This window comes from Epargyreus clarus, unplaced genomic scaffold, assembly GCF_041222505.1.
Source record: "Epargyreus clarus isolate Ecla_fem2 unplaced genomic scaffold, WU_Ecla_fem_2.2 ptg000014l, whole genome shotgun sequence".
Taxonomy (NCBI): Eukaryota; Metazoa; Arthropoda; class Insecta; order Lepidoptera; family Hesperiidae; genus Epargyreus; species Epargyreus clarus.
The window spans coordinates 13,515,102-13,528,771 of NW_027332222.1; the positions used below are offsets into that span (position 1 = coordinate 13,515,102).

Genomic DNA, 13,670 nt, shown 5'->3' on the forward strand with positions numbered 1-13,670 from the left:
ACAAATGCACAGTATTTATTTTAAATATTATGTTATATATGTTAACTTATATATTTACTAATGTAGGTTACTTAGATTTATGTGAAGCCAGAGTAAATCCGTGTGGCTAAGTTTGCCAAACGTAAGTTAATATACCTTTTTTTGTATCTTGAGCCAAATGTAACTTTATGTGGTTAGGTATTCTACACGGTTATAGTAGTGTTTGTTAAATGTCCTTTATAATTCCCTGTGTTTAGAGTACAATTTAAAACACTCTAGTTAGCTAAATAGAGTTGGTTGTGTTGTCTTCCTGTGGTCGTATTGTTGTGTAAATTGATGTTCCTAAAATTATTTTTGTACTTCCTGGACTCTGACGTTGTCTAAAGTGTTACGTAAAGAATAATTGGCTTCGGGTGTATATTCACAGTACCAAAAATAACAACAATACAGAATCACTTTAGCAAATTCGACTCGGAACGAGTCGACTACATTGGTGGTTTACTTTTCAGGCATTCAACGAGAATAGCCCTACGGCCAATCAGCCGGTAGTATTTATTATTATATGGAACGAAACTATTTTTCTTGCACTTACATAGATTTTATTTTTATTTCATCATTAACTTCTTCGCATCGTGTTTGAATAATATTTTTCTTAAGAAAGGATGATATGAAATTAAATCAAACCTCATTACGCGATAGTCTTGATTTTGTTACATTTATGAGAAAGATTTTATTTAGTACAGAATTAGACTAGAATAATTTTAACTAAGCACATCACCTTCTAGATTTTGCCAAACTTGTGCCTGATGGCACATTTTGTTCAAGTTCCTGACAGGGCTTCGTAAACCACAATATAGTGATCTGTCCTATAGTTGCAAAATACGTAAAATAGTTATTAGACAAGTGTGACTGTGTTAAGCAATTGTGCGTGACTATTTGATTTACTTGTAGTTTGTCGTAGATTTGTTTGTCTATCCCATTGTGTCGTCTCGTATGCCTAATTATCTTCCACTACCTTTAGACTCTCCTTTTAATTCGTTTCCTATTAATTTTGAATCGTGTGAATTTTTCTTCCCTTAGGAATTGTGCATGGTTTTTCATCATCACCCTTTTTTCTGGTGTGTTAGCTTTGTAATGTTTTAATGGTCTTTTTGGTTTGATTACATTTTGGCTCAATTTATATCATATTAGAAGCCTGATGTGATGAGAATTATCGTGAGAATAATACGCTTTGTGCTACGCTCTTATTTGCCTTTTATACATAATTATATTTTACATCATAGCTTAAATACAACAGGAATCATGATGGTCAAGTCTACGCATGCTGGAGAACGTCTCGATGACGACAATTCAAAATCTGGATTTAAATTGTCTACTGTATCGCAAAAACTTATAAGCTCGCTGACCAATTAACTGCCTCTGGCTTCAATCTTATTATGCACAATTATTACGCACATTGTATACTTTACAATTATGCTTATTTTTATACTACTTATACCACCATGCGGAAGTGAACCTTATACTTACATTATACTAATTTCTTGTTATACAGAACATAACCATCGACATGCTGATACATATCTACAACTAACATGTATTAGTTATTTCCTCAGATCTCAGGTAGCCGCATTCATCTTCACACTCTACAAATACTTTTCTTTGTTAAACTCGTACAAATGTCCATCCGTTGGAATTCTATTCACACAACAACGACACAATCATTATACTCAAAAGAACTCCAGCATGGACATGTCGACATGATTTATGGGATTGCGCAGACTCATGTAGGCTTTAGTAACTAGTCCGAGCCCGCGATCGGGTGTTCGATGAGGGGTAGCACGGTGACATGAGGTTGCGCAAGCGGGGCGGGGAGGTACATGACGTGGGAGTGCGTGGTGCAGAAGGCGTCGTTGTTTAACTGCCTGATGGACGTGGCGGCGGGGCTCGGGCCCGGCTCGCGCACCGGCTCGCTCAGCCACGAGGCGCCGGCGCCGGACGGACACCCCGAGGACATGCACACCATCGCCAACCTCGCGCGACGCTCGAGCACCAGACGATCTTTCAAGTGAGTCTAAGTTTTTATGTTATTGTATGTACATAAAAAATTGGCATGAATCCCACGTAATGTTTAGTTGCCGACGGTCCTGAAGCTTTGAGGTCGATCGCAGATGGCTTTGCTGTATTCCTTGTTTTAAGGATACATATCCGCCCTTGAAAACCCTCCAATTTATATGGCAACAGTTTTAAATTTTATAATTTTCGAAAAGGGGCTTAATTAAACCTTTAGCTAAATATAACAGCAGCAAATTCCTGTTTAAAAATGTTTTTAAATATTAACGGAAAATTTATTTGTATCAATTTTTATAACTTACTGCTTACGTACAATTATCGAAGAAGATGATTGCTTTTAAGCTTCTTTTAACAAGTTTTAAATATTTTTATATGAATTAGGCCTCTATCGTACCTACAAGAAACAATTACCGCCATTTTTTTGTTCGACTTGCAGGGGCACTGCCCTAGATCTACTTGATAAAGTTAAACAAGACGATTTCTTTTGTTTCAGGAACAACAAAAAGGTGAATACGTATGGTGAAAGGATAAAATATTATTAATGTAACCCTTAATCTAACTAATTTAATGTTATGAAATATTTCTCCTAAAATAATTAACATGAAAGAGTTTAACAACGGAATTTATATTAAAGTTAAACGGTTTGTTAAACTCTCAATAATCAATTGGGTGTAACTGTTGTATTGTGACGTGTACAATATTATATTATTTGTTATATGGGTGTGTCCCTTAGTACCCAACGTATTTAACGTATTTATTTTAATATAGGTAGTTGATGTTGTAATTTTGTTAGAATCGTTGTTTCTATGTTTTGTCACTAAGCAGGTCTTAGGATAATAATGTTGTTGTTCTATATTAGCTGTTACACTAATGTTTAATATTATTATTATTCTAGGCAGAACTTAACGGAAGCTATTAAGGGCCTTAGGTCCGGTGTATTTTTGAAATAGATTGTGCTGTATCGAAACTATTTTTTGAAAGTTTACAGATGGTTGTTGATACTTAGGTAATATTCTCAGTAATATACGATTTATTTTTTTATCTTGTCTTTGTAGAACATTTTATAACAATTCTTTATAATATATATTATTTACAGTGAAGTTTTATAGTGAATGATTTATGGTGTAACGTTTGTGTAATTTAATTATATGAGTATTTAGGGTTATTATTGTGTATATTGTTGTTATTAGACATAGCACTGCCACAGTCAGTACCTACACAGAAACATTAACATTACAGTCACAATCATACTAACGAATTGACATCATACAGATATTACGAAGCCATATTAGGGCATGATGTTATAAAATAAGGCATGAACGTACTAAAATCCAGCATGAACGGTTTGATTTATTTTAATGCATATATTTTAGCTGTCAATACTGGTAAGTACGTATTGATTTATAATAAATCACCGCAATGCACGATTTGCTGCATGGAACGTTTCAAACTCACATTTAGATGTCATGCGTTATTTGAGTTTGTAATGTTAATTTATTTTGTAAATATGGGACAGTAACATCTATCATGATCAAAGAGTTTTGCCGAGTTACTGACACATATTTGTTAGAACTCAATTTCAACTAAGCCTCGATTTTAGGTGTTGGAATTGGAAGAGGGGGCGTCGAGGCACCCTTCAATGGAATCATTAGAGGAAGGAAAGTTACAGCCGCCTCACGCGTATCAGAACGGACACCAAGGAAGATCTTCTAGTTTAAGGTAAGAATAATACGAACACTTAGAAAAACTGCTACGGACACAAAATGTTTGTGTATTATTTTCTGAATGCATTGATTTTGTTCGTTCAAATTGAAATTGAGAAATGAACTGAAAAAAAGTATGATTATTTTTATTGACTTTTATATTTTTTTGTTCTTTTGTTTGATTTTTCATTTATTTTATAGCGACATCTACGGGTTGACCGATGTGAAAATAATCATTACCTTTGACGGTACGTTTGGAATATACTATCCAACTAACAAAATTTTAACGAATGTGCTTATTAACATTATTACAATATTAAAAAAACACTTGCATATTTTTTTATTACAGCTAAATGAGTAGTCATTAGCATGTTAATTTTATATAAATTACCTACATCTTAAAGGCATGTTCTATTTTATGATCTATCAATCAAACAATACTTAAGAGACTGACGGGACCTTAATAATAATAACAAAATATTTGAGAATCGAAATTCATTTCTTAACTTAGATGGGTAATCAAATTAAGTCCCTTGTAACTTCAACATCTAACCGCACTTTAATTTTATTACTAGGTATATCTATATCAGACTAAACAAGTTTAAAGATTTGTTTATTTTTTTCTTTTTGGATCATTAATTATTTATTTACCCTCAACTCTCAATAGGATTTTTTTCTCTTTTGTTTGTTAATCAATTTATTATTGTTTTTTTCTACTAAGCTATTGACGAATTTTAGACTTAACTAAGTTTTATAATTATTAGTTTTAAATTAGGGACGATTATTATTGATGGGAATTCGTAATCTCAAGTAGCACGATATAGTTATGGAATTGTTTATTCGACTGGATAATTCCAGACGGACGCCGAGTCCGCGGCGGCGTCACTACGGCGGGTACCACCACGACATCGGCTTCTCGGACACGGTCAACAACGTCGTTGAGATAGTGAAGCACGAGCACCAGCGGCACGGCCGCGCGCACCACCGCGCGCCGCACCACTACCACCCGCATGGTAAGCCATCTTCCATAAGCTACACGCTGTATAACATTATATTGTAATACTGATTATGATCCCAGAAGTGTCTAAGAAGATCAAATCTGCTGATACCCGCATACTGTACTCTATATTGTAAATATTCTAATGCCTCTTTATATCAGCAGATTTTTCAACGTCAGCTTTAAGCTAATGCAGATAATATAACAGCATTCTGTCATTGCTGAATAAAACGCATTCTATAAACGGGGCTTATCTTTAAGCTAAGTCTTCACCGAATTATATTATATTATAACCATCTATATGCATATAGAGTTTGTTTTGTTTCAAACTATTTTTACTTTGATTCTTCTTCTTCTTGGTCTTGTTCTATTTCATTTAGATTATTTTCCAACCAAACAGTTTTGCAAACATTTTTCTTCTCATAAAGGTACTCTGAAAGTTTTGTGAGAAGATGGGAAGTCTAGCTTATTATAGTAGATGTAGATATTCATATTTTGTAGTAGTAGCTATAAGATATTCAGTGAGCAAAGCCATTGCGCCCGAAATAATTATGTTCATGAAATTAGTTATAGAATGTATATTTATATCCTAGCTGTACCAGACTTTTCCACAGAGCTAGTTTTGTAAAATATCTTCCAGTAGAAGAAACCTAGCTGTGTTCGAACTGCTCCTATGTTCATTAATGAATTAGAATTGTCATATTATACTTATATAACCTACCATCAGACAGTTGACTATACTTTATATACATATTTTAGATATAAGTTCATTACAGATTGGCAATATTAATCTAAGATTATTTCTAGACATAGAGTATATATTATGAAATTGGCCTTTGTAAACAGGATATTGATAAAATTTTATATTAAGTTGCCTGCTGCATGCTACCATTCATGGTGCCCAATAAAATTTTAACTCTGCTCTCATTTGCACTCTGACTGCTTTGAAATGGGCTCCATAAGCGATATGCCTGAGCGCATGCACTTTTTACTACTTCAATGACAACATGCAGCATGCAAGAGCTTAACGACTTTATATTTCAGTTGTAAACCCTATAGTAGATGATAGTAGTTGTAACGCAAATATATACTTCTAGTATTGTCATAAAAAGTTGTTACATTACATTAGATATAATTATTCTAAACTTCACGAGAACTTTAGACACATTAGACACACGGCTAGTTCCAGACCGAGCAAAGATCCATCCTTCCCTTTGTATTCCGAAATCCATGTCCAAAAGACCCTTTTGGAAGATCCTTTAACAGTCACCCAAAACTTATAAGAGTCACCTTTGTGAGCAGAAAAATTATGTCGGTTGTCCGACGGGCATAGAGTATACCGTGGAGGAAGGTACATGAAGGTATTCCTGACAGCAGGGAAGGAGTGGAGGGCGCCGTATCCCACGACCAGCCTGAGCCTGCCCTCGCGATCGCCCAGCCCGCCACACCACACCTACGGTGAGATCCACTCGCCATACACACAGGATTACACTATCACACCAATATACAGCGCGCTTTTCGGAGCCTCGATTATAAAATTAAGGGCGGACACTGAATACATTCACTTTGATCAAAATTTTAATTAAATATATTCAGTGTTAGCTCTTTACAGGTAATCATTTTGATCACGCTATCACTATTCGAATCAATAAAACGCAACCCACGAACACTACATCCAAAATACTTCTGTTGTCCTACAAGTCGGGTGTAACACAAGTTGCTGGGTTATTATTATGTCGTTTACAAATTTATGGTATCAATTTAAAATTTTAATCCCATTGAATGTACCTGGATGTAATTATTGTAAAGTAAAGGGTCTGAGATTATCAAAATTATGGGTGAGCAAAACAAGAAATATTTTCATAGACGACGACCCATTAGACCCTTTGCTGTTCCTCACATTTGTTTTAAATTTTTAATTAGATGTTGTTGTCGATGGGATCCTGGCTTTGCGCGTTTAGATTAGCATAAGAGACGCGTGCAAAGTGCGTGAATTACTTGTAAGAAAATTGTTTGCACATCTGTTTATACTATAACCGCTGTATAATTTTATTACACTTTCAATTATTTTCAATTATTCTTGCTTTCCTTCTATCATCCTATTTTTGTGTGTTATTTTGTGACTAACTTTCGTTTCGTCGTCGACCTTGGCAGTGAGTTTAATCGGAGTTAGAACAACAAAATTATTCAAAGGGTAGTATGGGCTTCGATAGGTGGTGATCGGGACCGGGACAGAGATCGGGAGTGGCGGGAGTGGCGGGAACGGTCGTGGGAGCGGGAGGGCGCGCGGCGCGGGCGCGGCCGGCAGCTGCCGCCCACGCCGACCAAGCCGTCCACGTTACAAGTCAAGCAGCATCCACCATTCACCAGAATAAGCCACAGTCCCTCGCACGTAAGTCACTGGAACCTCGAGTAGGTGTAGGTACTTGAAATGTATCAATGATATTCAGGTTTAATTCAGCATAGATCTGTGATTTCAGCTGATTTCTTCCCATAAAATGTGAAAATATGTAAAATAATAAAAATTCAAATATACTTCAGTTCAAATTCTACGTATATTGCTTATAATATGCCAAAATTAATAACAAATAAGAAATATAATATAGGTATACCTAGACAGGTAAGGCAGGAATATCTTTGATATTTGTCTTTTAAAAAAATCGGACATTGATCGATCCGAATACTTGAAGAATTTAAGTCTTCACTGGGTTAGAAGCAAATAAAACTTAATCTGTTTATTTTTGTTCAGTTATCGTTAAGGCATACAGTTCGAGAACCATTAGAGCCTCTACACGATGAGTACGAGTATGGCCGAGAAGTTGAAAGACTGATACACCGAGATTATAGATCTAGGGAAAGGTAAGAATTTAAATATTTTATTTGATATTATTAACAATATTTATAGAATTATTTTCGTTTCAATTTTGTGCTCAATTTATTGACTGATCAAATGCAAGTAATATGACATATGGATGATGTGTGGCTTGAATTCAACCGATAGATGCTCTACAATGAACGAGAAATATCGCGTATTAACGTGGTTTTATTTTACTCGTATCATTAGCTGATTATTTTCCGTGGGATGAGGGTATATAGCTAGAATTCGAACTACTGAGCTATTACTTTTCCAGTAAAGTGTTCAAGCGTAGCCTACAATTTATCGGCTAGAGTCGTCATCAGCACGGCGCGTATAACGTATTCGTACAATGTTGTAAGACGCAGCAGGGGCTACGACGTGGAGCGCGGCGGGCGCGCGTACGAGGCGCCGCTGAGCTACGAGGCGGCGCTGGCGCTGGGGCGCGGCGGCGGGCGCGCGCTGCCGTCGCCCGCGCCCGCGCCGCGCCTGCCCAACGGGTACAAGCCGCGCGCGCGCCACTCGGACTCGGACGAGGACGACTGGTGCTAGCGGCGCCGCCGCGCGCGCTCCCACCGGGACGTGCGCGCGCCCCGCTCGGACGCCGCGGCCGCCGCGCCTCACGCGCACACCTTCTGAGTTCACGCCCGCGCCCGAACGCTCGTTTTGTACTCGACTCGGCCACTGTGTAATATAATGTATAGATAGACGACTCTCCTCGCTCAGGAGCCCGGCCGCCCCCGGCCCGGCCGCGCGACCTCCGAGTATCCAAATTGTAGTATTTACAACGTTTTGGAAAATTTAATTTTTAATTCGCTAAAATTTTACTCCTTGATTTATATTACGGTTAAGGTAATCGAGATATAATACAGTGCCAGACTACTCGTTTGCGCTAGGATTTTTACATAAAATGAAATTATTAGTCTGTATTGTAAAAGTAAACTTTCTATATTAAATTTGCACTATATAAAGTCTACATTATATATCGCCTACTGAAACGATCGATAGTGAGGTCCGCGACATGGGCGCGCACTCTATCATATTGATAAAACCGTTCAGTTGTACAAAGATAATATAAGATCAGCGATACAGTGCGCTCCCGGCGGCGCCGACGGACCCCACTCCACTCGTTTCATGTTCAAGTTAGACGTTGAGAGAAACTAGCATATTTCATCGTCAGACAAATTAATATTAGTATTGTATAAAACATTTACATAGCAAATAATTTTTGCTTAGTTAATATATACTAAATAATTAAACATTTTTATTGAATTTGCTGTCCTTCCCCCAAGTGCTTTATATCTACGTTATTTAAATTTAAATACAATTAAAATAAATAAATACGGATTATATGTAACTTTGAAGATATATTTCAGCATAATTATTATTATTACTTAAATTGTTAAATCGTGTGTAGGCCAGTCAATAGGTAGCGTTTTGTTACATTTGGTGGTGAAGGTAGTACGTAATTTTAAAGTATCTTAATTTTAAAGAATTTTCAAATACGATCCATTAACCTTTTGCATTTTTGTATGATACGTGTAAAATGATTTATTACTATGGACATTAAGCATACGAGTACTTTTGCCTGAAGGAGTCGTCAAGACCAAATGTGACAAGTGCCCATCTTTGTCTTGACTGGATGTGAAATAATATTGTTTACAAAGACCGTCGCCTGGTTGACAATATTCTGTATACTTATATCTCTAACTGTAAAATTTTCCAAGGTTAACAAAACGTTACAAAACTTAAACCAAATTAGCATAAAAAAATCATTAGGGACATTTGGAAAATAAGACTACCCAAATATTATCGACGTACTGATACAGTAAATCCTCTTTAAAAGTTACCGTCTGACAGTTTTTATGTAACTACCGTCATTTGCAACAAATCTAATAAATAAGATTGAAATACAAGATATTTCAACCAGGCGCAGTCGGCTGATATCCTGTACCTACATTACAACGAATTGGTTTACAACTTTATAGGCAATTGTAAGTAGACGCTAGTATGTACGTGTTTGTTGTTTATTCCATTTTATTATTTTACGAATTCAGCAGTCGTTGCGTAACCATTTCGAAACGACCACAAATCGTTATTAATTGTGACCTTTGGTAATACCCTTCTTGAGATTTGCTCAAACAGTAAGATTTCCTTCAGTCCATTTTGATTATTTATACTATGGTACTTATCCATGTCATTATCTACCACACTATACACCAATGGATTTATGTGTTAACCTTACATTGTTCACAAAAACAGTACATGTATGATATAATTTAGTAAAAGGGATATTCGAGGTGTACAGATAAATAATATAATAACAATAAAAAATAAGCGACAAACGTGACAATTATATTCCACCATAAAAAAGTCCTTTACTCCTTATATATAAAATAAAATAAAAATAAATGTGCCTTCAGATTGCTGTTTTATATGTCCTACCTTCTTATGATGCAGGGACGTTTAAAGACTCCAGTACACTGATATACCTATCTACAAATAAATTTAATGTACTGTTTAGTATTACATATTTCACGTACAATATTATCTGCAATCATGGTTATACTACTCATACGTGGTCGTTTTTATGGAATGGTTACATTAGCAATAATTATAAAAGTAGTAAACCAATTCAGAAGCGATTATACTTAAGTCCTAATCGTCCTTATGACTTGGCATGTTATATCCATCGTCATATCGCCTACTCGTTAAGTCGTTGCCTCGAACATTACTGCTTCTACATTGATAAAACAATAAATGAGAAACGCAAAAAAAACTACATAATAACATACATATGTATAAAGATAAGCTAAAATATTTAATGGCGGAGAAATTTTATTGCCAGTTATCTAGCGCAAAATTCGCTTTTTAATAATGCAATCCTCCTGCAGGTACGTCTATTGAAATAAATAATATAAACTATTTACGTACGAGTATATTTCATAGCATAGTCACAAAAGCTATAATAATACAATAAAATTATTATTTTAAATATTCTACCGTTTCTATCGTGAGTCCGTCTATTTATTTGTATGTCTGTCTGCCTGCCTATACGGTAATGAAGAAATCTACTTGGACCGATTTCGACGGGACTTTCACTTGCACATTGTACCCCGTTTTTTGGATAAAAGCCAACGAATTCTACTTGAAGATGTATATTAAAATAAATACATTTAATGTACCTAAATTAACGGTTTATCCTTACTTACTGTTGGCAGTTAATGTTCGAGCGCAAATCGTGAACATCATCCACCGCCATTGTTGCGACGCTGTAGGTTACGTACGACACATTAGTACGACAAAATTGTAAATACATAATTTTCTGTGATAACATGTGGAAGATGAGGATATTATTATTAGAACTGTGTGATTGCATATAAAGTTATTAATTTGTCAGAGGCGCTGTATGATACGGAGAAACTGTCAACGACTTTGAATGTTACAATTTTCATGGCGTTTTAAGCAATAATGGACTGTACCAATATTAAATTTATGCTTGCACCTTCAAATTATAAAACCGATTACGAATAAAATTGCACGTGTAATTGAACAGTGGTATGGTAGGTACAAATCTTTGACATTATTATTATAAGAAACTTGATTGTTCATATATAAATTGTTTTTTATTCGTACGAGTATGTGAGGATCTCAGCGTTTGAAGGGTTATTCCTGTAAGCAGTTACGATACCATTAGTAGTTTAGGATCGGATATAACTCTTTAATATTCAAATGTCCATTTCAAAGACCTTAAGTGGTTACATTATATTCCTAGTTTTAAGCTTGTTTTCTTTTTATATTTTATATCTGTTGAGTTTTTCTTCATAGTCTATTTTATATCTCTATCTTATTTCGTTACATTAAGACTTCGTTACAATTATTTTATGCAGTGTACCTATCTTGTGTAACATATTACATTTATTTAACCTGTTATGTTTAAATTTAGATGAGTGTACTTTTCATTAAGTATACTATTCTAGAATTAATGCTAGATATTGACGTTGTTTTATATTAGGTACATGCTGTAATATTTTTTCATAAATTATATTTGTATATGGCTCCTGTGTGAACGAATTAGTTACTAGTGATTAATAAATTATTGATAATGCCTGGGCGTTGTTTACAATAGTTAAATACTTACTTTTTACACACTTTAAAAATATATCTTTGGGACAAATAGAATAAATATTACTTATAGGATTAGGCGTCATTTTCGTTTAAAACCAGCGACCAAGAATATTTAAATACGTTTTAGTAAAAATACTTAATTCAATTTTTTAATATTTGCAATTCGTAATTGCTAATTTATATGTAGCGTTATATAAAATGTATGTAAGTACTGTACAACATCTCTAAGGATTAGTCGCCCGGGCATTATGAATAGTAAAATAATAGTCCGTAACCGACACACCGCTGCCAAAACTATCGACATCGACCTCTACGTGATTGATATAACCTCGAAGTTGTTTGATATTATCGATAACGATCGCCATGCTAACTTAGTTGTAATTTGTATTGTAATTCAATCGTTTCAAAGTGTTCGCAAAGAATGGCATCCCGCGCAACTTGATCTCAAGAGTGTTAGTATATTTCTGTAGTTTTATTATTTAATGTGATTGATTCGTAAATAAAACATTTATATTGTTATTGTATAGGTGTACGATTTCTGTTTTGTCATTTGTAATTGGGGTGTTAGGATACATTAAGCCGATGGACTTTCAATGACTGAGTGGTAGTTCAAAGTGCGTCCTGCTTTAGTGTTCGTGATACCCTCGTATCGACTACGAAGACGTTACACATACATACGTGTTTAAGACGTGTAAATATTGTAATATATTACGCGACCATTGTGTAGAGGTCGCCTGTGAAAATGTCTAGTGATATGTTACTAGTTAATATTAATGTTAGCTAGGTAATCTCGTCCCCAACTGTCCTTGAATTTAAGTTGGGTGTTTCACTGCCTTAAATATTAAATGAGAGTGTACGGTGTAATAGTTACCTTAAATATTACAGATAAGTGGCGTTTCAATATTCTTATATACGTTTTTTTATCGTTCGATAACACGTTACATCGTCGAATTCGCGAATCATAATTTTAAACGGAATTTATTTAATAGTAATTCGTATAGGATTAGTGACATATTAATAATTGGATCTCATCGTTCAGAATGTTGTTCAGAATCAGCAATAATCGTTAATATATTAATAATAATGAACCCTTCCTTAACGACCATTTTAATATCGAATACCTTATTGCCTAATAAATATTGTTAAATTATTATATTGATAACGTTTAATGTCAATGTTTTAACTCATTTCGTTTTTTAACATTACTAGTTGAGCTAGAAACCAATAATTACAATAGTTATGTGATTGTTCCCGCGATTAATTATAATATAATAAGTACTATAGCCTGCTCGCCTTATTAAAAATGTATCGATATCCAACGTAGGATAGTCGAGTACAGTGATACGTTTACGAATAAATTTTGGACGTTAACTAGGGCAGCAAGCGTTCGATAGATTATGTACACTTACGAGCAAAATGTATAACTATTCCTTTCCATTTCTTTAAATGTAATGCCATGCTATGGATACCTACATAAGATCGTAAATCCTACAAAGCAAAGCTTAAAAACAAATGAGATAAAAATATTTCATTTAAAATATAACCCTAAAGTGGTAGCCATTTGCTATAAGAATAGGTACATATTAAAGCGAAAAACAATTGAAACTAATGAATATTTTAGTGAACTTAAAATTGTGTAAAATTGTGCCATATTTCAAAATGCCTTCATATGCCTAATATAGTTCGGAAGCAGATTTCCCTAATGATATAGAAATTGCTTAGGTAAACACTTGAATATTTAATTCAAGTTTTACATCTTAACAGTTAAAATAGTTATTATTTTTGCTCATAAGTAAGTTAAAATGGCAGTGTATTGTTGTTCAGCTATATTAATAAATATAGGACGATCGATAGATAAATGTGAGTCCAACGCAGCGTTTTTTAAACAAAATAAAAAGCATAAAATTAACGTCAAATAACAAATACAATCTTGTGAACA

At 34.7% G+C, this 13,670-nt stretch overlaps 1 protein-coding gene across 4 annotated transcripts in view; it reads left to right on the forward strand.

The window, feature by feature from the left end:
* cac (calcium voltage-gated channel subunit cacophony) overlaps positions 1-8,299 on the forward strand; it is an 89,853-nt gene extending 81,554 nt beyond the window's left edge. For 3 of the 4 annotated variants that reach the window (XM_073079076.1, XM_073079075.1, XM_073079077.1), the window contains exons 32-37: positions 3,650-3,768; positions 4,611-4,765; positions 6,124-6,207; positions 6,948-7,141; positions 7,499-7,608; positions 7,966-8,299. In XM_073079076.1, coding sequence (XP_072935177.1) covers positions 3,650-3,768; positions 4,611-4,765; positions 6,124-6,207; positions 6,948-7,141; positions 7,499-7,608; positions 7,966-8,155 — 852 coding nt within the window. In that variant the 3' untranslated portion in view covers positions 8,156-8,299. Of the gene's footprint in view, positions 1-1,880; positions 2,045-2,542; positions 2,556-3,649; positions 3,769-4,610; positions 4,766-6,123; positions 6,208-6,947; positions 7,142-7,498; positions 7,609-7,965 lie in introns of all 4 variants that reach the window. The other variant, XM_073079074.1, reaches the window with a different exon arrangement.
* Positions 8,300-13,670: the final 5,371 nt, after the last annotated feature.